Consider the following 24,387-nt stretch of genomic DNA (forward strand, 5'->3'; position numbering starts at 1 on the left):
AAATTGCCTAAAGGCATTTCATTTTTTTCTGGTAATGGAAATTACCAAACTGTCCTATAATAATCAGAGTGGAAGATAGATCACATTGTCCTATGACCACACACTTCTGAGCGTATTCATAAAAACTGTGTGTGTAGTCTGTGTTGTGGTTTCAGATGATTTTTGTATTTTAGTGATTACATGTTACAGTTTTTATTCAATCGATTTGGCACAATTCTCACAGTAGAAAGGTCTTTCCCACCACTCAGAACAGTTAGGGCATTTTTCATAACACGGACTCACCTGTGCAAAATACACTCCAACAATCAAAAACATTTTCACATTTGTCAGAACATGAATAATCAGCCAATCACTTCAGCTCTAATGAATGAATTAAAACGTTTCAGAAACAAAAATGAAATGTAAAGTGTGTGTTTTTTTTTGTTTTTTTTTACAAAACTGATGAAATGAAGAAAAGCATCAGAAAAAAATACAGTCTGAGAACATAGGACCAATTACTGTTTAGTCCAGTGAAGTCACGCTATACATTCAGCAACCACTTTATTAGGTACGTCTGTTTCACTGCCCATCACAGTAACCCAAATATCTAATCAGCCTTTCACATCAGCAGCAACTCAAATCATTTAGACATGCAGACATGGTCAAGACAGCCTGTCAAGTTTGAACAAGTTCAAGAGGACTGAACGTGGCATGGTTCTTGATGTCAGATGGGCTGGTGTGAGTATTTCAGACATTGTTGATGTACTGGGATTTTCCAGCATGGCCATTTTCAGGGCTTACAGCTGATAAGAAGGTAACAGTAACTCAAATAACCACTAGTTACAAACAAGCTATGCAGAAGAGCATCTCTGAAAGCAAAACACATCCAACCTTGAAGCAGATGGACTACATGCGGCAGCTAAGAACAGGGAACTGAGGCTACGTTTTGCACAGACTCATCAAAATTAGACAACAGAAGATCGAAAAACGCGGTACTCAGATGGCGTCGAGTCACCAGATCTCAGTGCAGCAGAGCATCATTGGGATGAAATTTGGATAAGCAGCTGTGACACAAGACTGAAGGTATGTATATCTATTTGTTGCTAGTAAACCACTGAGAGTGTGTTACTGTATTTGGTCTTTCAGAAATATTTGAAAAAAGTTTGAAGTCATTTGGTTGAAAACGTTAATGCAATGCTGGGCAACTGAGACTCAATGTTAATAATCAATATAAAGACTCAAAAGGGGTTTTGTTTTTTTCAGAGCAGAAAAACGAATTAATACATTTTTGTACTTTAGACAGACTATACTTTAGTATCCAGTCCCTAAATATAAAAATATTTAGGGACTGGATACCCTGGATACCCTGTGTGCCCTTGTTGAAATTAAACTCTACAAGTGAATGAAAAATATATATATTAAATTTAGATGTGCCAAAGTTATCTGTGTATTACCAGGAAACATCCTCACAGGTGGCTACACAAACAAAAAAACTTGAGCTTCTTTTTTTTATATGTTTTTATAATTAATTTTTTTTCTGACTTCTCACGTGAAGTGTCTGACTCTGTTCTGTATTACACAATTTATATGTAAAAAAAATAAAAGGTATTCTTCAGTTTACAAAAACAATCGGAAATCCCTTACAGAGGGTAGTAGGAACGTGGCTCCAATAGTATGAATCAGATGAATCAATCAGATGTTATCTTCAGTGTTTTCTGGCTGTACAGTGTTTGTTTGAAGTGTAAATGCATCTTATTCCTAAACTGCATAATATGTTTTTCTTTCTTTCTTTTGGAACTCCTGATTTTCTTAAAGGGAGGGTTTGTAGACTATCTGGCAACTCTTTTCCGTAATCTCGTGAGTATGTTGCGTGCTCTCGCGGTATTCAGGCGGTCAATGCCTGATAGGAATAATGGCTGCCTTCGTAGCAATGGCTGGAATGGGGAACGACACAAGCGGCATACCGGAGCGTTTTAGCTGACCAGGAACAGCGTAAATTACTGGGCACCCCCTTCTACCCGGTTTTCAGAACGGATGGGTAGAGGGGGTTTTGCCAAAGGACAAAAGAAACGAAAGAGACTCGGAGGGAAGAGGAGGGACGCTAACGCTGCCTTTATAGCTAGCACTAGCTGGCTAGTTGTCGCTGCCGGGGAAGAAGTCCGCGGAGTCGTGACAGCCGTGCGTCGGAACGGGTGAAGGAAACAGGAGTTGAACGCTGGAGCGTGTGATCAAACATCTGGCTAAGCGCTAATATGAGCGGACCCGGACAGGACAGTGAGCCAGAGGCCAAAGTCCTTCTCATCAAGCGACTCTACAGGTACCTTGACGAGGCCGTTTTTGCCAAAGCTAACCGAGGTGCTAATTGAATGTTAATTGAGCTGGCTAGCTTAGCAATAGTCAGACAGTACTTGCTACTACTAGAGAAAGCCCAGCTATCCTCTAACTTATCACCACAGTGAGTAAACCAGCACTCCCGTATACCTTTTCTTTGTAGCATCAGCTAAATTTGATGGGAAGCGCTTCATTCTCTTCAACTTGTCTTGGCTAATGAGCACGGTAGCATTTGTCATCCGTGTCTTTGTTACAGAGAAGTGAAACAGAAAGGTCTCGGGCTGTTAACCCGACTGCTTGCAATGTTTATTCCGACGTTTGTTCTGTTTCCACCTGACGCTTATTTTGTGGCAATTTGGCTAACAGCGTTGTCATCGTGCTGATGCTATGTGTTGCCTAACATGCCGACAGGGCTGTGGTGGAGACTGTGCACAAGCTAGATGTCATCATCGGCAGCAAATCGTCCTACAGAGAAGTCTTCAAGCCGGAGAACATCAGCCTTCGCAACAAGTAAGTACGAGTGTCTCGGGAGCTTGTGTGAAGGCGGCTGTAATTTGACTTAAACCTCACTGCCTGCATGCAGTCTCAGTCCTGACTAGTCTTGCTAGCTGTCAGGTGTGTATTGAGGCTCTGTCATGCCTGACATGCGGTAAATGCAGCATCTCAGTGAGCATACATTTCCTAGTTTCTAAATTTAGTTCAGATGTTTATTTTCTAATATTTCCAGCATGACCATCTGCAAACACTGACTGTGGCTTTATCTCAAAGTCTAAGCTGGAGTTGTTGTTTTTTTTTTTTTTAGTTTAGTTTGATTTTTGTTTTTTTTCCTTGTCCAGGCAAAGATGAAAAGCAAGCCTCACTGGTCATGCAGCTTGAGCAGGACTATGGTTGTTATTTGTATACTGGATGTTGTGGGCAGAAAGCTCAAAACCAATAAGAGGAAGTTGGAAAGTTATCTGAGGAGGCGGAATAATGATGGGTGTCTAAACAGTCAGCAAGATAAGGGAAATGTTATCTCATCCTGCTCTGATTGCTCTGGGAGTTTTGTCAAGCTATAACTAGACAGGCCTAGAGGACTACCAGTGAAGCCAGTAAACAAACCAGTAAATTAGTTGGACTATAAAATCAACCAGGCGCTATTTTAATAATTGATTCAAGTGGAATTTTATTCATTCTGCTTTTGCTATCTGTCAAATTTGGTACCTGTTCCATGTTTAAACCTTCTGTTGCGACACAGGCTTTAAAAGGAGAGGGGCAAAAACTGCTGGTTTCAAACAGTGAATGAAATGAGGGACTTCACCAAAGCCCAGTTAACAAGTGTACTGTTAATCATGCAAAGCTACTCTTGAATAGGGATGGGAATTGATTTGCAATTCCAATTTCATTATCAATATCACTTATCAGTTCGATTCCTTACCAGTTCTCTTGTCGATTCTCATTGGCTCCACTTTGGAAGTAACCAGCTTTTCTAAGCAGCATATCAAAGACAGCACATTCTGCAAATTAATTGCATGCTGTGGGTCAAATGTTTGTGCTTGTTGGAGGTATCCCCCCTCTTTGTTGTGATCAGTATCAGGGTTGTTACTCCAAAAAAGTGATGTATTCCACATGTTACAGAACATTTTCTTAACAGTAATGATGCATACTACTCATTACATTACTTTCATGTTTTTCGGTAAAATGACCTGAAACCCATTGCCTAATAGTTACTGTTTAACAATGTAAACCTTAGACCACAGTCCCAAACACAAACAAAAATCCCTGTCCTAATGAGGACACATTTATGATTTTTTTTCTCTTAGTATTTAGGTAAGAACACAAAGCTGACATTAAGAGACTTCAGAGTTATTGCCACAGTGATTCTATTTTAGAAACATAAACCGATAGGGACGGAGTCTGCATCATAACATCTTATTGGTTTGTTACCTGTTGAAGTTCAGGGTCTGGCTTTGGGCTGTGCGATATAACGATATATATCGGATGACGACATAAAAACGTCTATCGTTTGTTTCACGGTGTCGCAAAATAAACAGTTTACGGCAATATTTTTCATCGTTTTGATGGTCACTGTAGTGGCTATATTAATTTCTTAAAGTTCTCTTTCTCTTATATAACCACACGACTGACAGACAAGCGTCTGTTTTTATGCGTTGTCATTAGCAACAACGACGGTAAAACCATCGTGTGTCCACTTGTTTATTTTCCACATAAACCTTTCACAATAAAGCTCAAGATCTTGTTGAGACTTTTCAAAATAAACGGAATCATGTGAAAGAGTATGCAGAGTATTTACAGATGAGAAGCAAAAAAGAGCCGTCAGGTGCTAAAAAATAAACCTTAGACTCAAACGATAGAACAGGCTTTTTGCCGCAGCACACTGTGTAATAAATACTCACAAAGAAAACGGCGGCTGTTACAACTTATGTCTAAAAATTGGAAACACTTCACGCAAGTCGAGCTGCCCGAGATTCACAGAATTTACAGAAAATGTTAAATTTTTGTGATTTATATCGTTATCGGAACGATAGATGTCTTATATCGGGATATGAGATTTTGGTCATATCAAATGTTGTGCATGCAGTTTGCACTTTACTGTTGCACTCTCGTCCTTTGTGCAATAATATTAAAGGTAAGGTCCATATCCACACTGCAGGCTGCGCCACAGTTCCTGAAATCAGCTGATTGATAGGCAATGAGATTAACGATTCCAAGGAATTAAACTACTGGGAATGGTTCTCGAATTTCATACCTACTCTTGAAGACACGAGAATCAAAATATGGAAGAATGTGACTGGTACCGAACAATGCTGTACTTTTAAGGTATAGATGGACATTTGTACTGCTATACTAAGCAGTTTGTTTATACTTAAAGAACAAACAAACACTGCTGCGTCAATTAGTTTCAGAAAATGATTAGAAAGGATAAAATGACTTCTTTTTTTTCAGTACAAGTTTCTAACGTGGCAGGTAACATCTTCCAGTGTTATTCTTTGTCTGACCTTAACCCAAACATTGCTTTCAGTTTACTGTCAAAGAAGACAACATAAATCAGAACATGTTCATATTTAAGAACCTAAATTCACAAGTAATTTATTCATGAGACTTTCTGTCCAGCAATTTGTCATTGGTAGCATTAGCTCATGTTGATGTTCTTTTCTGATGTTAAAGTGTATGAAAAACCAAGCACTGATAAACATCTTTATAAAATGAGAGAAATGCAGCATGTACTTGCCTAAAGTATTAACATAATTGTGTCATTTGCCGCACACAAGATCTGAGATTTCACAAAATTCTTGTGAACAACTTCTGAATCAGACCCAATGAGTCACACAAGTCACTTCTGATATTTTGTTTGTGTTTTTTCCCTGTAGGACACGTACTGTCGTGTTAATACAATGGGCCTCCAACCAGTCAGAAACCTCAAGGCTTGTTTCTGACTTCGGGATAAAACCGAAATATGCAGTCCAATAGGAATGCTGAGGTCACAGATGTTGTGTTCAGCTGTCCAACTGTACTTCATTATACACATGTTTCTGTTATTCAGCTTCCTCTTATTACATGTGGTGCATGAAATGATAGAAACACTTATTAGAGTAACAGAATTACAAGCTACAGCCTCCTTAATGACCATGCAGATGCAACATTGAGGTTGATTTAATCCCATTCTAAAACAGTTTCCACAAATAAATTTCACAAAGGTTGGTTTTATTTAAATGCATTTTATCTGGCTGGCAGCTGGATGTATGTAAAATTTCATTGTCATCAAGAAAAAACATATTTTAGACAAGCAGCAGATTTTCTTGCTTGTGGGGATCTCAAATTTATAAAGTCGCATTAAGTACTTGCTTAATGCAATTAAGTCATTACTGCAGGGGCTTGGGTTTGAGTTTGGTCTGACCAGTTGTTGCAATTCATTCTCCCTCACTCTCTTCCTACTTTCCTGCCTACTATTTGCACTCATCTGTCAAGAAAAGTCTAAATATGCTCAAAAATGAAAGCAGCTCAATGTTATTAAGCTGCTGCACGACAAGGTTGTCAATATGCAGTCATTTCTGTCCTTGATGGGCCCTACACTTCATGTGAAATTAAAGCCGTTTTCACACGTGCAGTTGTTTAGGTGCTACCCAACACAGATGGATGTGAGATTTCAAATGTGACAGTTGAAACGGTCAATAATCTGTCAGCTTTTTATTACAACTTTTGGCATAGTGTCCAGTTTTTTTTTTGTTTTGTTTTTTTTGTGAATAGAGCAGGTAGTAATCTGGCAAATTCACAGCTAGTGAGCAGCTTTCCTGCCTTCTGCATGCTCCACTGAGGCTGCACTCTCACCTCAGGAGATCACATTTACAATAGTCTCACTTACTGTGGATTAAATGTACGGAAGTACTACTCTGACCAGTGTCTGAACCTGATGCACCCAACAGTGGTCCAGAACTTGTATGAAAACACTTAAATAATTGGTCCTTTAACCCAGCTGTCTTCTCATTGCACATGTGCATCTTTTTTTCTGTTTTCAGGCTGAGGGAACTTTGTGTGAAACTGATGTTTCTGCATCCAGTGGACTATGGCCGCAAGGCCGAGGAGCTGCTGTGGAGAAAGGTTTACTATGAAGTCATTCAGGTTATCAAGACCAACAAGAAGGTAAATGTCCCTGCAGCTGTGGAAAAATGGCCTTGCTGCATATATTAAACTGACCGCATTTGTTTTCTGTTGCTACCTGGCTAATCCAGCTTTTACTTAAAAGGTGAACTCTCCAATTTATTTTATATTCATGCCAGTGACCACAAAAGCGTTTAGGAGAATAATAATTTCACAATAAGCATTCATTTTCAGCAGTCCAGTCTGCAACTTTATTGTTTTGGTTCATTGTCATAGCACTATAAAACTGCAGACATGGTGACCACACGAAATAAATGCTATATTTATAGTGTCAATACTTGAATTAGTTTGTGGTGATGAAATCTTGGTGTCATGTTCACAGCCAATTTCAGCTTTTAAACCTGCGTACCCTTTATTGCAGGTTAACGCTGGTTTAATATGAGCATCGTTGGATTATAAAACATTTATTTTATACATTTAAAATCTTCTTGAAACTCAACTTTATAACAACACGACACAGTTGCCAGTTGTAATCTTGTCTATTTTACATTAGTTATATTTTCTTTTTTAAGTTGCCTGTTATTTTGATGCAGATCACCCTCATTGGTGTACTGTTCCTTTCTCTAAAGTCCTCACTTCTCTTTTGATTTGGGTTTTCTTTCACTGCAGCACATCCACAGTCGCAGTGCTCTGGAGTGTGCCTACAGAACTCACCTGATAGCCGGCGTGGGTTTCTACCAACACCTGCTGCTCTACATCCAGTCACATTACCAGCTGGAGCTGCAGGATTGCATTGACTGGACCCACGTGACAGATCCACTGATAGGTTAGATGAGCCAGCACATTCTCACACTCTCAGATGAAGGCATAAAAATAAAATGAATTGTCTTTCTGTTTCAGGATCCTTAAACCACCCTTGAATAAAACTGAGTTATTTGTAACAACAACACTTCTTTTAAAGTGTAAATGTCTGCTGTAGACAGTATAGCTGGTGTCCTTGTGGAAAAACTTGAAACTTGATGAAGATAGTTGAAACTTTATTGATAGTTAATCTATGTAATACATTACCTGTACTAGAAACTAGAAACTCTGACCTCATTTGCTACTGATATTTAAATGCAGTTTAGACTCACTGAACAAATAATCAGTAGTGAAGGTAAGGACTCCTGACTACTCTACTGTCAAAAACGAAGACTAAAAAGCCCAAGACAGAAATCGTAAAGACTAATCACATTAAATATTCATGATTATGGATAATCATTAATATAGGTTTTTGGGGGTTTTTGTTACTGTAATTGTACAGTCCTGTTGTCAGGGAAATACAGCCAGAGAGGTTTTATGTTCCTGCAAGGTGATGGTTTATAGTCTGTTCTGTAAAAGTACTTGTTTTTGACTCTAAGATATTTCTTATTTTTGTGAAAAAACACTGCAAAGATGCCACAACCCAGCCCCTGGCTACCGAGTAAATCACCTCTTCTTATCCAACTTAAACAAAACTAGTTTTGAATGTTAACGTTAGAGATGCTTCAAGAGTATCTGGTCCCGGCTCTTTTATTTGGACTCTGTGCTACCCTGTTGCTGTGTTGGAATTTAAGCTTGCTGTGTTGTTACATAAGTCAAAGTCATTTTGGATAAAAGGATTGGATGGATTAAAAAAAAAAAAAGTGTTGTGTAATTGTTCCCAACAGGGCGAAAGAAACCAGTGTCAGCCACCCCCAAGGAGATGGAGTGGGCACAGATGGCCTGTCATCGCTGTCTGGTCTACCTTGGAGATCTAGGTAATAATAAGATAATAGAATATGTAATTAATTCAACTATCTGTCGGGCTTGCAGAGGTGTGAGACAGAACAAGTGTCATTCAGCGTGGGAAAATTTGACTCGGTTATATAGTATAGCTGGCTGAAGGCTGTTTGCTTGGTTTAGACTTATGTGAACCACAGGTATGGATCAAAAATGTCTGCACCACTTAACCTTTGACTCCTGCAGTGAGAACATATGACCTATTTCCCTTCAAAATTACTGATTAACTTTAAAGCACATTAAATATATTGGACTAAAACCTAAAACCTGTAAAAATTGTAAATTAAGAAATTCATACTGGATGACCAGTGATCCATGATTCTATTAGAGGCACTGTTTTCAAGCTGTTTGGTTTATGATAGTCCAGCATCCTTGTAAGACTGTGAGAATGCTGTAGCATTAAAATGAAGGATGTTTCACTTTGTAGCTGTTTTTGTTTTTTTTCTCATGTTTGTCTGAAGCCATTCCAGGTCTTTGTGTTTGTGCACATTTCTGAAATAATCAATTTCAGTCTTCACCTTTTCAGCCACAATGCTGTAATCATATAGATTTGCATTTTTTTTTCTTACTTTAACTGTGATGTTTAAAATCATTTTCTCCTCAGCGCGCTACCAAAACGAGCTTGCAGGAGTGGAGGCTGAGCAGCTGGCGGAGAGGTTTTACCATCAGGCATTGTCAGTTATGCCACACGTAGGTGAGTGATGAGAATGTAGGGTTTGGTTTGTTTGTTTTTTCAAACAGTACTGTATTGCCATACCCGTGGTCTTACACAGCATGGAAGGGACGTGGGGTGATTTAAAAGTTTTATTTTTCTTGCCAGAACAACACAGATGTTAAATCCAGTTTAGTGTTGTTGTTGTTTTGGTTTGGTTGTTTGTTTTTCTTTTTTATATTGTAAGTATAGAATTGTGAAATGTGCTTACTCGCTTTCGCAGAAGGTCAATACACTTTTGTGTGTTTATTGTCAAAATGGAGCGCATAAACACCTTTTTAGTTAAAATGGGAAGCTTAGCATTGTGCATCGGCTGAACATTTTCCTGCTTTGTTTTTGTTTGTTTAAAGGCCTGTAGATAAACTGATTTAACTGGATTCTTTATGTACACAACAACAACAACAATTATAAACTTACTGATACTACTAATACAAAAAGAACCATTAAGTTCATTCAGGAAAATAAGATTTGTGGTCAGTATACTTGTGAGAACAACTGTTAATTGTTGTTTCTTGTAGTTGACAAACAATAAGACATCTGTAAATATCACTTACTTGCTATGAACATGTCCTCCCACCACCTCTCTATATAGACATTGTTCACATTAAATGCAGCTGTATTCATACTTTATAGGGTTGAAAGATATTGGGATATTTCATAAAAACCTACATACGCTTGTTCTTTTCAAATGATTTTTTGGGTTATATTACAATATTATTTGAGAAACTTACAATTTATTTTTTTAACAAATGTAGCATTACCCCATGGTTTTCTGGGTACTAACTCAAAAATAAATGCTGACTTGGTTTGTGTTGGTTATCTGCCAACAGGAATGCCTTTTAACCAACTGGGCACACTGGCAGGGAGCAAGTTCTACAATGTTGAAGCAACTTACTACTACCTACGCTGGTGAGCCATGTTTATATACGTTTGCAGTGTTTTTAACTGCTCTCGTATAGTTGTAAGTCTTAACAGATGTAATCTGTGCTCAGCATTCAATCAGATGCCCCCTTTGAGGGCGCCTACGGCAACCTGAAGCGCCTGTTTGACAAAGCTGCCAAGATGTATCATCAAGTAAAGAAACAGGAAATGAAGAAGTTGTCTCCCTCTCGACAAAGGTGATGCACATTCACGGGCTACCTTTTAAAGCTGGGTTACAACAAAGCTAGTCAGTCACACTTCATGCAGTGTTTTACACACTATTTAAGGGTCATTGTGGTCTATGAAGTGTGTTATTACTGTGGTAGTACTAAACATTTTCCCTCTGGAATTTGTCAATTTTGGTAAATTTACTTTTCTTGGTTGGAATTTTTCCTCTTTCTGTGTGTGTGTGTGTGTGTGTGTGTGTGTGTTTGTGTTATTAATGGCCTTCACTGGCTTGCTTACAATGTATCTATAGTAAAACATGTTGACTTCAGTCTGCTTACATCAGAGTAATTTAAATCCAGTCCCAGTTGACTACTGGGGCTTCACTTAATTAACAGCTTATGTGCACTCTGTCTCAATCACGTATGCGCTCTAACCACTGGTGAAATAAAGCAGCATCTCCCTCCAGATGATATTAAATGATTGATGATTCCACTGGGTAAATTAGATTGTTGAAGAAACAAAAGTAACAGGCATCAGTTGGAATAAAAGACAAATATAGACAAAATGAACAATGTTTTAAAATGAGTAGGTGGGGGGTAGTAAGAGGGGAAACAAGATTAAGATTGTTTTCCCACCTGGACAGAGAACAATGTTGTTCTTATTCCATGTACATAAATGACCAGTAAGCAGCTTGTACTATATTAAATCCCTCTGTGTTTTCACGTAAGAGTCAAAATCTAAAAAGCGTGGAGCTGAATATATTGTGAACAGGTGTTGTTAATGACATTGCTGGAAGTTTGTATTCAAGATTCTTTATTCGTCACATGCACAGTTATACAAGTATAACACGCAGTGAAATGTAACCTGACACGCTCCTCGACTTGTGCAAAAGGGGGAGAGAAGAATATTATATATTATATACATTAGGTGAATGTGCAGTAGTAGCATGTAAGCAGCAAGCAGGAGAATTCTGTACATTAAGTGAATTAAATAAGAATAGACAATATGAACATTTTACAAAATAAACAATATGACCATATTTAAAATTAAACAAAGTATGTATGTTCTCTTCCATGTTCCTGTTTTTGCTGAGGTCATAGGTCAGATGTTTCTAAAACCACTGATGTTTTCATTTTAAAATGCTTTTATTTCATTTTATTTTTCTTTATCAAAACATAGAAGTAGTAAATGGATCTTTTATTGTGTTTAATACTCTGTAGTTGATCATTTTTGCTGTGGCCTTTTTTGCAGGTCGAAAGACATTAAGCGGCTCCTGGTGAGCTTCATGTATCTGCAGAGCCTGCTGCAGCCCAAGAACAGGTTTGTGTTTGTGTTGTGACTCTGCACCCACACTGTTTTAGAATCAAAGTCCACAGTGGAAATAAATCATTTGGTTTTGTGTATTTTAATGCTTAACCAGTTTATCTTTCAGTTTATGCCAGATAAAGGCTTTTTACATTCATATGTAGTAAATATTTAACAAATCTGTTTATAGCGTCTTCCCTCTGACGTGGTAGTCAAGTTAAATATTTAACATTCTAAAGTTTGAAAACAGATCTGTTGGATTCCAGGCTAAGAGTAAAATGTAGCTGTAGGATTACTGCAGGGTCTGTCTGGGCCAGGTCTAAAATTAAAATAAAGGAAAAAAAGATTTTAAATTTGCTTTTATTTCTAGTAAATTTAGGTAATTAAGTGGCATGTTTAAGACTGGTCAAACAAAACGCAAACAAACTATTTTAAAAATCACCTTTTAAAAGTTTGAGTTCTTGTCACTTGTTGTTGTTCCACTATGAGTGGTCAGATAGTTTTGCTTAGGAAGGAATTTACTGAAATGACCTGGAAGTATCTGTGTAGTGGTCGTAATCAGAGCTGTTCAGATTTTCTAAGTGCTAAGAAAAGGAGCTTCAGCCTTTTATAGCAGAGCATGCTCTGAACCATCCAATATGAAAGGAAAGGAGGCAACCACCCCATAGTTCATAGTGATGTGCCACCCAACTGTTCTTGGAAATGGTCAACAAAAGTGTGGCACAGATCATTTAAATGTCAAATATAAGTGTGTTTTCCATTTCATGCTGTAATCTGTTGATATGTTTTGAGCAACTATAGGCTGTTACACCCAGAGTGGAACTATGAATATTATATTACTGTAATAAAATCTTCTTCTTGAGGTGTTTGTTTTCTTAGAGACTGTATATTTGCATAAAAGCTACTTTTGATTGCAAATGTATGTACACAAAGTACAACCAGTGTCCACAACTATATTTTCACATACCATCAATGTTATCCTTGGAAGTTTTAAATTGTTGAAGTGCATTTACCGTGTTTCTACAGTAAGTCTTTATTTTGTGTGGTTTATGTAGCCTGATGGAAACGGAGCTGACTTCACTCTGCCAGTCGGTGCTGGAAGACTTCAACTTGGTGATGTTCTACCTGCCACCGCCAACACATGGCGGTGCTCACCACACCCCTAGCGAGGAAGAGGAGGAGCAGCAGCAGCACAGTGACAGCTCCTATCCTGTGCTGCCTGACAACCTAATCTTCAAAATGGTGGTCACATGTCTGATGGTAGTGCACAGCCTTAAGAGAGGAGGTAGGTGGTTGTGTAATTTAAGCTGTTCTAAGGAATTCATTTGTTCATTCATTTTTCATTACGTCACCACAAGTGAACAAAAAGTTTTCAGTACGTCCTCTATGAATCAGAGCACGTGTGATGTGTTCGCTCCCAAAATGAAATTTCGACCCTGAGCCTTTGTTGTCAAAACAGACCATTTTCAATTTGTTTTAGTTATTAAAGCACTGAATTACTTGGAACTTTAGAGGTATAGAAGTAAATCTTTCTTGTGTTTATTTAAGTGTTTCTGTGTATTTTGTCCTTAGGTTCAAAGCAGTACAGTGCATCCATAGCATTCACTCTGGCCCTCTTCTCCCACCTTGTAAACCACGTCAACATCCGGCTTCAGGCTGAACTGGAAGAAGCAGAGAGTCAGGTGCCTCCACTTCAGACTGACGCTGCAGGTGAAAGAGAAATGTATTCTTTTCCTGTATGTTGGGAAAAAGGCATAAAAATGCACCTGCAAGCTATTTCTTAGCTATAAAAACCATCATAAACCAGCACAGTATCAAGAACTGTTGGCTATATGAGTATGTGGACTTTTTAAGATGCATTGGAGACTGTGTCGATATATGATGATGATGATGTGTTACTTAACCTGACTCTTTAAAACCATACCAGGGTTTGCATCCTTGTACTCTCCTTGTTGCTTGTGCGCACACCCCGTTCCAAGAATGAATGTTGGGTATAACTTTAATGAGGAACCCACCCGAGGGATTAATAAAGTTCTATCTTATCTCTTATCTTATCTAATGGAGCTCATTGGCACTATTCAGCCTTTTTAATGTTGAGAGTCTAAACTAAAAAACCTAAATAAGGACAGCATTATGGAGAATTTGCCCATGTTAACAGACACAGTATATGTCAGCACAAAGTAGGACAGAAACAAACAGTTATAAAGTGATGAAAACTACTGACACTATGCACATAACAGAACTCCAAGAAAAGGAAGGAAGTCGTGTCTTTGCATCTTATTTTAATCACACGCTATAAATAAAGAAGGTGCTAACAGATATCCTGCCCTAATGCCTAAGACATTGTCTTAGTTTTTATTTATAATGGTAAACCCTTACACCCCTCAGCCATAAAAGGCAGATGGAGAAGTTTCAAAATGATACTGAACATACTGTTTAGTGAAATATATAGTTGAAAGTAATTCTTTTTTTCCAGAGAAACATCCTCAAAGAACTTGAATGAAATTAAGATGCAGTTTTTATCTCTATCTAGACGATCTGGACATGAAGGATCTGACAGCTGCACCGACAGATCCCTCTGGTGAAAGGCCTTTGCAAAATGGTTCCCTGGAGCAAGAGGATGAGGAGGATAAGGATGAAGATGGCTCTGAAAGGGTTGCAGCCAACAAGCACAGCAGCATAGAAGAACAACGCAAGATGAACGAAGAGAAGCAGAGGCAGAAGAAGAAGTACAGCCGCCTTTCTCGACTCCGCCGTCGCCGCTGTGCTCGCAAAGACGGTCACGGAGAGGATGAAAGTGACTTGAGCGAAGGCTTCGAGAGTGAAGAAGAAGAAGATGACGATGAAGAAAGAGGGGTCCGTGCTGATTCAACAGGTGGGACCACAACAGGAACGCCAGTCAACTCGTCATCTGTGAAGAAGGAGCCCAAGAGAGATGCCTTGGGCGAGGAGGGCAGCTGGGGAAGCGGCTCTGAGGAGGAGGAGGAAGGAGGAACAGCATTTGATGTAGAAACTGATTCAGACATGAACAGTCAAGAGTCTCGCTCAGACCTAGAAGACATAGAGGACACGGAAAACTCAGAGGGTCACGCCCGGGAGCACCAGGATGATGAAGATGAGGACCAACCAAAGGAAGACGCAGGAGAGAGGGATACCACCGACACCCCTCCGACCACCAATGGGCCTCTCATGTCCAGTGACTCCAGCATTAGCAGTAACCTGCAGGCCATGTCTTCTCAGCTCTTCCAGGCTAAGAGATGCTTTCGCCTGGCGCCAACATTCAGTAACATGCTTTTAAGGCCTCATGCTTCGTCTTCCCCGAGTATTCCAACCCCTACTGACAGCTCAGCTCCCCCCTCCCAAGAGACTCCTCCTCCTCCTCCTCCTGGAGATTCCCCCTGTGAAATGAACCCTGGTACTGCCAATGGAACCAGTGAAAATGGTAATGTTTAACATTAGTTTTATATAAAACATAAAATCAGTGTTCCCTTTATGATGCTCAGTCATCTGATCACAGAGGGTTCACAGTGTTCTAATCAAGCTTGTCTTTTGGCTCATTTTTCCTAATTCACCAGACTTGGACTCTGATTCGGAAGGAAGTCAACACAGCACTGAGTCAGTACATAGTGAAAAAACCCTCTTAGAGAAACTGGAGATTATGACCAATCAGGGGTTAATCCAGGTTGTTAAGGTGTTTCTTGACTGGCTACGGACAAATACCGATATTATCCTCATGTGTGCGCAGGTGAGGTGACAGATTTTTCCTGCTTTGTTGACGAAATGCTGGCTTTTCAGGATTGTATTTCACAAACTGATCATCTGTGTTCTCTGCAGAGTTCCCAAAGCCTGTGGAACCGACTGTCTGTGCTGCTGAACCTGCTACCAGATGGCAGCAAGCTGCTCGAGGCTGGTGAGTTACTGCACTGCACAGAGATTTCTGCTTGTCTCAACGGCAGTCAGGTTCTGGCATTTTTTTCCTCCTGTGTCCTTAAAGATTAAAATCTAGATCTTATAGATATTACTATTCACTCTGAGCCTCATTCAAGAGCATTTCTTTATTCTTAGCCTAATTATCTCTTAAATGACTTTTTCTCAAGCTGAACTTTATTATTATTATTTCTTGGAAACACAAACCAAATAACACTTGGTTGCTCAGGAGATGTAAAGCAGTAAAACAAATGGTGTGTTGTGAGTGTGTCACCACGGTGAAACATGTTATTAAAACAACACATTATTTTCAATGCAATTAGGTGATTTTTCTTGTTGTGCTTACATCTGAGCTCTGATCTCATCCCTGTACTGTACACTCACTTTACTGACAATACTGTGTAACGCTCAGCTCTCGCACTGAATAGTTATCTCCCTGTGTGACTTTAACACTCTGGTGAGTGTGCTCTGAGTCTACATTTACGGTACTAATTTGTATTTGTGTGTTCTTGCTGCAGAGCTCAGTCTGAACGCTGAAGTGACAGAGTTGTTAAATGAGTGTGAGCGACCGGATTTGGTCCAGAGTCTGCTGCTGCCTGAGGATCTGGCTCTGCGACACCTGCCTGCTCTCGGTGTAGCCCACCGCCGCCTTGACTTTTCCCGGCGCAACCCCTCCCTCAGTCCCCTACAAGAGGTACAGGCACTCAGACTCATACATGCACATCATATTAAGTGCAGGCTAAAACACTGGAAGGCACAAAAGGAAATTGTCTGTCTCTGATTTATTGTCTTGAGCTGGGTAAACACTGAAATTTTGGTTATTGTGGGAAAAAGATGGCACATGTGAAAGAATGGTGTTGATATCTTTGGCCGTGACTCCAAACAACAGTCCTACAAAGAGAAGTTCAAAATGTTGTAAAGGGACAAAATTCAGACAATATGAGAAATCCAGAATTACCATCTGACAATGTAACTGCTCCCTTGACCTGTGTCTGTCAAACCAGCCAATGAGAGCACAACATAAAATCAACACAATACCCACACATGTTGTAGGAAAAAAACAACATATGAAATGGATTTAAGAAAACAAAGAAGAAATTCTAGTTTGAGGTGTTGCAGCACAGATTATTTGCTTGTTGTTATGTCATCCTGCTGTTATCATGATCAACATGATCAATGTACTACGCCACCAAGGGGAGCAGCCATGCATCATAGATCACAGACAAAGATTCAGCGGGGATGGTCATTGTACAGTGTACAAAGATTGCAAAAATAAATGTAGACAAACAAAAACATGATTCGGTTTTATTAATCACTTAAAATGCAATAAGAGTTTAATTTTAGAAGATTTACACATTTAATGAAATTAGCTCAGTAATTGAAAGTAGAGCTGAAAGCATTACTTAATAGTTGATTAACAGAAAAATAGTGTCATGTAATACTGACCTAAATACTTCCAGACTTTGGACTGTTGATTTGAATCGAGGACGTGTGTGTGTGTGTGTGTGTGTGTGTGTGTGTGTGTGTGTGTGTGTGAGTGTGATGAACCAAAATAAGTTATTTAATGAGATGGAAATATTTGAGTAAAACTCCTGTGGAGTCTAAATGTGTAATCAGATAACCTCAGTTCTAAATCTTTGCGTCATTAAAGTTTTGTTTTGTTTTTTTTGTCTTTGTGTTTCTTTCAGTGTGTGGTACGAGTGTGTTGTATTCGCAGCTTCGGCCACTTCCTGACAAGTCTCCAAGGCAACGTGCTGCACTTTAACCCAGAGGCGGGCATCTTCACCAGCGTTAGTCAGTCCAAACAGGATAATCTGGTGCAGCAGGCCAAGGCCCAGTTTCGCATGGTGATTGACATTTTAGTCATTACACAGTTTAAAATTTTAAAAAACCTGTGGTGTTGTGTACGTGTTTTTCTATTATGACCTATAAAATAAATATATAATGACCTGGAACCCAACATGTTTTTTGTTTTTGTTTTTTGTTTTTTACATATTGACCCCGTTTTCTTTGTTTGTTTTTGTTTGTCCAGGCTGAAGAGGAGGCTCGTCGTAATCGATTAATGAGGGACATGGCCCAGCTTCGACTACAGGTTTTTATTTTAGTTACTGTCCCCTGACTCTTTGTGTTGTTATCGCTTTATAACAATCCCTAATACACGGTAAATTGATGACTAATTATGGTATTATAAATATAGTTAATTATAGTTTCTTTACAATTAACAAATCATGAAATGGTGATGTTTACTAATTGGTTAATGATTGGTTTAATCAATAAGTTTTCATTTTAGGTTAAAAAACAACTGTCTGCAAGTGAGAGTATTGCTGCTGCTTATGCATCATAGGACCTGCTCAAAGAGAATGTGTGCGTCTCTAAGAAGTGCTGGATATGAGAACAGCCTCCCTCTTTAGTGATGAAAAAAACACACAAAGTGTTCTGAAAGGTTTACTGCAAAAGAGGGTCAACATAATCAACCAGAGTGTTGATAACCAAGAAAAAAACAGCTGTAATTAACAATAATCCACCATTAACATAAAACATGAGCCTGATTGGCCGGCCAAAGTTAACAAGAAGAAAGGAAGCAACTCCGACCACTCCGCTGCAGATTTCCTGTCTCTGGCGTAAACAAACATTAGATCTAAATCTAATAGAAATAAAGTTGTGAAAATATGACCACTGAGTCCATCAGAAATGACTCTAAATCATACAAAAACAAACTGAAGGCAGGAGAGGCCATGAGAGACAACCTCCTGCTCACGTTTGGTAGCTTCCAGTTTGTAAGGCCAGACCACAGAGCTTAGTGATATACAGGTAACCAACAGGGGGCGGGGGGAGACATGCAGCAATAGTAAATACATTATGTAGTATATCGAATGCCATGTGCACCAGTGTCATCAGAATGTAATTATCTTTTATCAGCTGTGACAAAATGTTCATAAAATTTATTGGAGAAATCTTGAGAAGAGAAAGTTTGCAAGGAGTGACATTGTTTATTAGACTACAAGCATCCATCACTGACTACAATACATGTTAAAATAAAATCTACACGCTTCTTAATTTAATTAGAGATCATAACGAGTTGGGTTCCTTTCTTCTGTCCTCTCCTTGCAGTTGGAGGTGTCACAGCTAGAGGGCAGCCTTCAGCAGCCTAAAGCCCAGTCATCCATGTCTCCCTACCTGGTGCCAGACACAGCTGCTCTGTGCCAGCATCTGAACCTCATCCGGCAGCTGGCTGGTAGCGGTTGCTTTATCATCATCATCCCACGAACAGGTCAGTGCACTGTGGCATCTTTTGTCTGGAACAGCGGTACACAGCCGCTGTTTGTACCATTTCCCCACATAGGTGGTGGGGATTAATGGATTTACAGGGATCTTTCTCTTGTTCAGTGATTGTGCTTTATAGGATGACAGAGCAAAATATCAGTCTGAACCTAACCCTTTATAAAAAAATAAGTCTTAAAAGCCTCTCCATAAATTCGCACAATGTTACTCACCGCTAGAATTGGACCCGAGGCCAAGATTATGCAGGAAAAATACCAGGTTGTCTTAATGCTTTCCTTCTCAGATCCCTCGTAGGGGTAATCCTAGTTTCTCTTTTCTGAACTGAACAGTTTCTGCCAGTTTTCAGGCTTCCAAAGCAAAAAGGTTGTCAGATGTCGTGTTTACGGGGGAAAGAGTTGAAACCTTTTTTTCTGTACCGATAAACAAAGTCTTAAATATTTTCCCTCACCTGCTGTAGGTATTTTGAGTGTTAATTTCCCAGACTTTGTCAGTATCTCAAATGTGATAACAGGCAAACGTAGATTTTAACAAAAACTAATTAACTAAAAATAGTCTAGTCGTCCATTTTCTGTTTCTCTTATGGCTTTAGATTGTTTTCATTTCAGTTATTCTTATTGTTATTATTGGAAATTATTCCTGCATACGGCTGGGAATACAGGAAAGAACTGATCCCTTTTTATATTTTGGTATTAATGTAATATTTTTAGGCAGAAAATACATATTTAAAACTATATATTGGTGACACCTGCAGAAAATCCTGATTGGCACAAACATGCAAGTTTAAATTGGTTATTAATAAAGTTAATCAAGTCCAAAAGTTAAGAGGAGGATTTTTCGTGGCTCAGAAACGGGCCTGTGATAGTGACTGTGCTCATAAACACGACTGATCCACATGTTGGTGAAGACGAAGAGTCTGTGTTACCTTACTTAGAAGTCGATGTGTGTTCATGTTTTTCTATAAGCAAACATGTATTTAAGTTTTAGGAAATGAAGCCTCACTTCTTTCTTTCTTCTTCTTTCTTTTTTCTTTCTTTACTAAGTGAGGTTAAACATATTTTCAACACAGTCTTGTTGCTTTTTTTCCCCTTTTGTGGGCGAGTTTGTCACAGATGGAGGCGAGTTTTTATTTCCCCATACAGACTTTGTACAGAAAGGCCACTGTGTGCAACAACATGAAGCAAACCTTTTTCACTTTGTCATTATGGGATGTTGTATGTAGAATTTTGAGGTGATAAATACATAAATTTAGAGCCAGGCTGTAACATGTAACGTAACACAGATTGTGAAAGGAATGAGTGGTGCTGAAACAAACTGATAAATCTATTATCAGTCACCGTGAAAATCAATTTAAGATTTCAAACAACTTCTAAAATCAGTATTTGCTGGTTTGTCTTGTTTGTTTGTTTTTTGTTTTTTTGCCTGTCCCGTTTGGCTCTTTTGCCATCAGAATTGTTGTCTAAAGGCAAAGAAAGATGCCCAACGGATTTACTTTACCAAATTGACCATCCCAGCCTTGCCGTAATGGTCCATTTGATTCACCTTTTATTGTTTATTTTATTTTCACTTACTGAATATGGGACAGACTTGACTGGGGGAAAGAAGGGGAGAAAGAAAGAGGGAAAGAGAAACAGCTGAGAAGAGGGGCGGGGGAGAAGGGCAAAAACCAAAAACCAACAGAATGAGCAGAAAAAGAAGAAAAAAAGAAAAAAAAATGCATATATCAATCACCTGGGTCACCTGTCTTGTTATTTTTGAGGCGCTTGAACATTACAAGCAATCTTCACTATTTTATAACTTCTTCTAGCCTAAAACAATTAACTGATTATTAACAGGAAATTGATTCTTTTATAATTATTTGTTGCCCTAAAAAAAAAAAAAATCCTCACTAGTGGTTATGACAGCTCTGGTTTATTTAGTGTGTACCGAGCTGCTTCCTGACTAATGACACTAGACAGCAGCAGTCGGTCACATGTGCCAGTTTGGGGTGACCCAGTCACTGATTGGTTTGGGTGCATACCTGCATTCCACGTGGAGTAAATCATCTCTGGCCGGCACATTATTCCCCTGGCACCACCCCCGTGCACTCCCCGTCGCTGTTCACTGACTCGCAGAGAGACAAAATACAACAACAATTAAATGAGCTCAGTTCTAGCTTCATTTATGATTCGCCGTCTGCTCAAAGCGTACGAGTCAGAATCAAGCTCCAGACCTTCTGAGCGCTGGAGTTGCTGTTTGCCCAGGTGTTTAATCTGGACTCCCCTTTTCTTTTAGTGATTGATGGACTTGACAGGTTAAAGAAGGAAAATGCTGGTGCGAGGGATGGAATCCGCTTCCTGGAGTCTGAATTTCGTAAAGGCAACAGGTGGGTTAAGTTGTGAGATGAAACATTTCTCAATAAAAACTCTCTTTAAATCGTATTTCTTTCTTCCTCTGTAGATACATCCGCTGCCAGAAGGAGTCGGGTCGAAGTTTTGAGAGAGATAAGCTGAAGCGGCAGGACATCGAAGCCTGGTAAGCTCTACTTCCCTTCTGCTGACGCCTTATTTGTTCCTGTGAATATGACTTCCAGCTTGACTGACCCAGTTTTCTTGTTTCTAGGCATCTGTACAAGATGGTGGATAGTTGCCGTCAGCTAACAGTCTCCCAGAGCAACGGAGATGAAGATACAGCCGGTATGGTGACCATTCTTACAGGCCATGAAGTAGAGGAGCTTTGCTCTCGGTCAGCAGCGATGAAGGTCAGTAACTCGCTGTATGTTTTATCTCACAGACACGAGCACTCAGGAGCTTTCCCACCTTTAGTTTCTGCTCTTTTGGCTTCAGTGCCGTCTTCACTGCTTCGTGTTCATCACTGTTAAACACGGATCAGTATTTTCCAAGGTACAGCACTGTGCAAAAATCTTGAGTCACTCCTAATTTTCAAATATTTCTGCTTCAAAGGAGTCTGACTTGGTTGTAATTTTTACCGCTCAGCCATAAAAGGCTATTGTCGTCACCTCTGTGGGCAGGCACGCGGCATTTGTGATTGCGTTAACTCGAGAATGACATAGGAGCTTCAAATTGATACCAAAGGTGTATCTGCTAAAGATCTCGGATGTATTTGAATCTCAGTGAACTCAACCTCAAGTCAGAGGTCAAGTTTTCTGAAAGTCTTGTGAATGCGGTAATTCGAGAAGGAAGTCACCTAAGATTTATACTATAGTTGCATCTGCTACAAATGTCTGGAAAGTTTGACCTCAAAGCCACCATCCCACATTCACCTCATCTACCACTGCTAACAGATGGAGCAGAGGTGGTGCAGGAAACAAAGGAAAACCAAAAGCTGAACAAAAAATAGAAAAAGAACATAAAAAAATGATAACGTAAAGAAATGCATTAAAAAGTCTGCATCCAGGAAGCCCATAGGATGTTACCTCAGTCTGGGCAATACTAAAATGAGAAGTGAAGGGTTCAGCATATTTGAAGCAAACATTTAGGGGAAAGACTCTGTCTTGCAAGAGTGTGTTTAACTCACTGGGTCTGTGGGTGAAGTTTATTTTTGGTCTGAGAAGGTGACAAGTTTTGTCACCGCTTGCAGACTGTGGACAAGTTCTGCCTACTGAGCTTAAAAATGTACAAATTTGAAAAATACTTTGTTTTTATCTTCGTGCCTCGTTTGTCTCCACCAGGCGGCGATCCAGGCGGCTGGCTCAGCAGGCATGGAGCTGAAGAACATCGTGGAGTTCTACCGTCAGTGGAAGGAGATTGGCTGAGAGGTCAAAAGGGGAGCAGCTGTCGGCGCTGCGAACAGCTGATCGATCACAACACTTGCTCCCTCTCTCTTTCTCCCACTCTTTTGCTCTGTGTGTATCTGCGTCTCCAAAGGCAAAAAAACAACTCAAAAGAAAGCTGGATCGAGGAGTTAAAAAGCTTAGAGGGTTGGAAAAGTGAATAGTGGAGTTAAAAAAAAATTTTTTTAAAGTAACTAAAAAAAGAGAAAGGCGGGCGAAACGACGCTATAAGAAACAGCAGATCTCCCACTCCTAATCCTAAACATAAAGAGTGACCCCTAGTGGTCGGGGTGAGGAAATGGCGGGATGACGCTACACAATTTTAAGTGCCCCTGGTTCACTCCCTAACCAGGAATACACTGTATATGTTAGCAAACGAGTACATACGTGTTGAGAGAAACGGCGAGCACACAAACACATTCAAGCTGAATCCATATAGATATTTAGAGCAGTGGTTTGGATTTCCGTTCCCTTTTTCCCCTTTCCCTTCAGTCTGTATTTGAGAAGCAGGGTCAAGAATGTGCGAGTCTGGTGGGGCTGTGTTTTTTGTAAAGTCAAGGCTGTATGACGACAGCTTCGAGACAGAGAAAACGTGCTCTGTTCACCTGACGCTCGAGGCTTCCAGCCCTCATCTCGTAGCTCGTCAGCCTCTAGGAAGGGTTGAGGAAGACTTCTCTGCGAGCGGTTTCTTTCCTATGTGGCTTTTTTTTGGGGTTTTGTTTTTCTTTATTTGCAGTGTACTTTTGTGACCAGTGACTTATGTATTGTGCTATCTCATTATGAGAAAAGGAAAAAAAAACACATGACAGGCGTTGCCCTGTTAAAGGTTTTAATTTGGATTTTATTTTTGTACCCAAATGATGTTGTTTATTTTGCTTTTTCTAAGCTAAATCTGAATGATATATGCAAGAATGTTTAAGGGAAAAGAAAGGGGTTGCTGTCGTGCGTGGATCAAGTAAACAAACCTTCAGTTCTGAAAATTAAAAGGAGCCTAGAATCTATTTATCGAGGTGTAACGTTAGTGTGAGGAGGGTAGCTAGAAGCCGATTGGCCTCATGTTGTAGCTAGTCGTTGTGGAGGCTAAGAAAAGAGGAGCTAGCTGGCTTTTCCCTGAGGAAGGTGGGACCCCTGTAAACTCCTAAAATGTACCCCATCTACATCACCATTTCCATAGTGACTGTCCCATCTTGCACTGTGCAAAAGAAAACCAGTATATGTGTGTGGCCATGCATTGAACAATAAAAAGAAACTCTCAACGATGTTGACCTCTTTCTTCTTATCAGTCCCCTGTGACCCTATGTCACCTTTTGTTTTCACCAGATCACTAGAGTGATAAGTCAAATAGGCGAGAAGCAGAAACCTTGTGACCCGAAAACTGTGAAGACAGCTCTGTCCCCTGCAGCTGGGAAGGGAGGTTTCTTAAACAGCCTTTTAGATTTAAAAAAAAAAACAGCACAGGGCTGCACTGGGGTTGTGTGGGAGTGGAGCTGTTTTCACATACTTGTGAGACATGAAATACAATCCAGGACTCTGGTTTTAGTTTGGGATACCGGTTCCACGAATTTAAAGGCTTCTTGGAAGCAAAAACCCAGCA

General features: G+C 39.6%; 1 protein-coding gene across 1 annotated transcript; it reads left to right on the forward strand.

Moving 5' to 3' along the window:
• The first annotated feature begins 1,847 nt into the window (after positions 1-1,847).
• Positions 1,848-24,052, forward strand: smg5 (SMG5 nonsense mediated mRNA decay factor). The gene is made up of 22 exons (XM_085292641.1): positions 1,848-2,296; positions 2,722-2,820; positions 6,828-6,951; positions 7,579-7,735; positions 8,598-8,687; positions 9,314-9,403; positions 10,252-10,330; positions 10,414-10,539; positions 11,762-11,830; positions 12,871-13,100; positions 13,388-13,525; positions 14,349-15,257; positions 15,391-15,560; positions 15,650-15,725; positions 16,261-16,436; positions 17,431-17,589; positions 17,775-17,834; positions 18,854-19,013; positions 21,296-21,386; positions 21,461-21,535; positions 21,623-21,761; positions 22,692-24,052. The coding sequence occupies exons 1-22, from the start codon at positions 2,232-2,234 to the stop codon at positions 22,773-22,775; spliced, it is 3,366 nt and encodes a 1,121-aa protein (XP_085148767.1). The 5' UTR covers positions 1,848-2,231; the 3' UTR covers positions 22,776-24,052.
• Positions 24,053-24,387: the final 335 nt, after the last annotated feature.

Source organism: Mchenga conophoros, linkage group LG11, assembly GCF_057382185.1.
Source record: "Mchenga conophoros isolate Kocher_MC1m ecotype Shallow Benthic linkage group LG11, M_conophoros_male_GT1.1, whole genome shotgun sequence".
In the NCBI taxonomy this organism is placed as follows: domain Eukaryota; kingdom Metazoa; phylum Chordata; class Actinopteri; order Cichliformes; family Cichlidae; genus Mchenga; species Mchenga conophoros.

Excerpts from the sequence above, each read along its gene's own strand:
- smg5 (XM_085292641.1), top strand. The coding sequence starts at position 2,232 with ATGAGCGGACCCGGACAGGACAGTGAGCCAGAGGCCAAAGTCCTTCTC. Across the intron at positions 16,437-17,430 it reads CCCTCAGTCCCCTACAAGAG|TGTGTGGTACGAGTGTGTTG; the intron begins GTACAGGCACTC and ends TGTTTCTTTCAG. Across the intron at positions 19,014-21,295 it reads CATCATCATCCCACGAACAG|TGATTGATGGACTTGACAGG; the intron begins GTCAGTGCACTG and ends CTTTTCTTTTAG.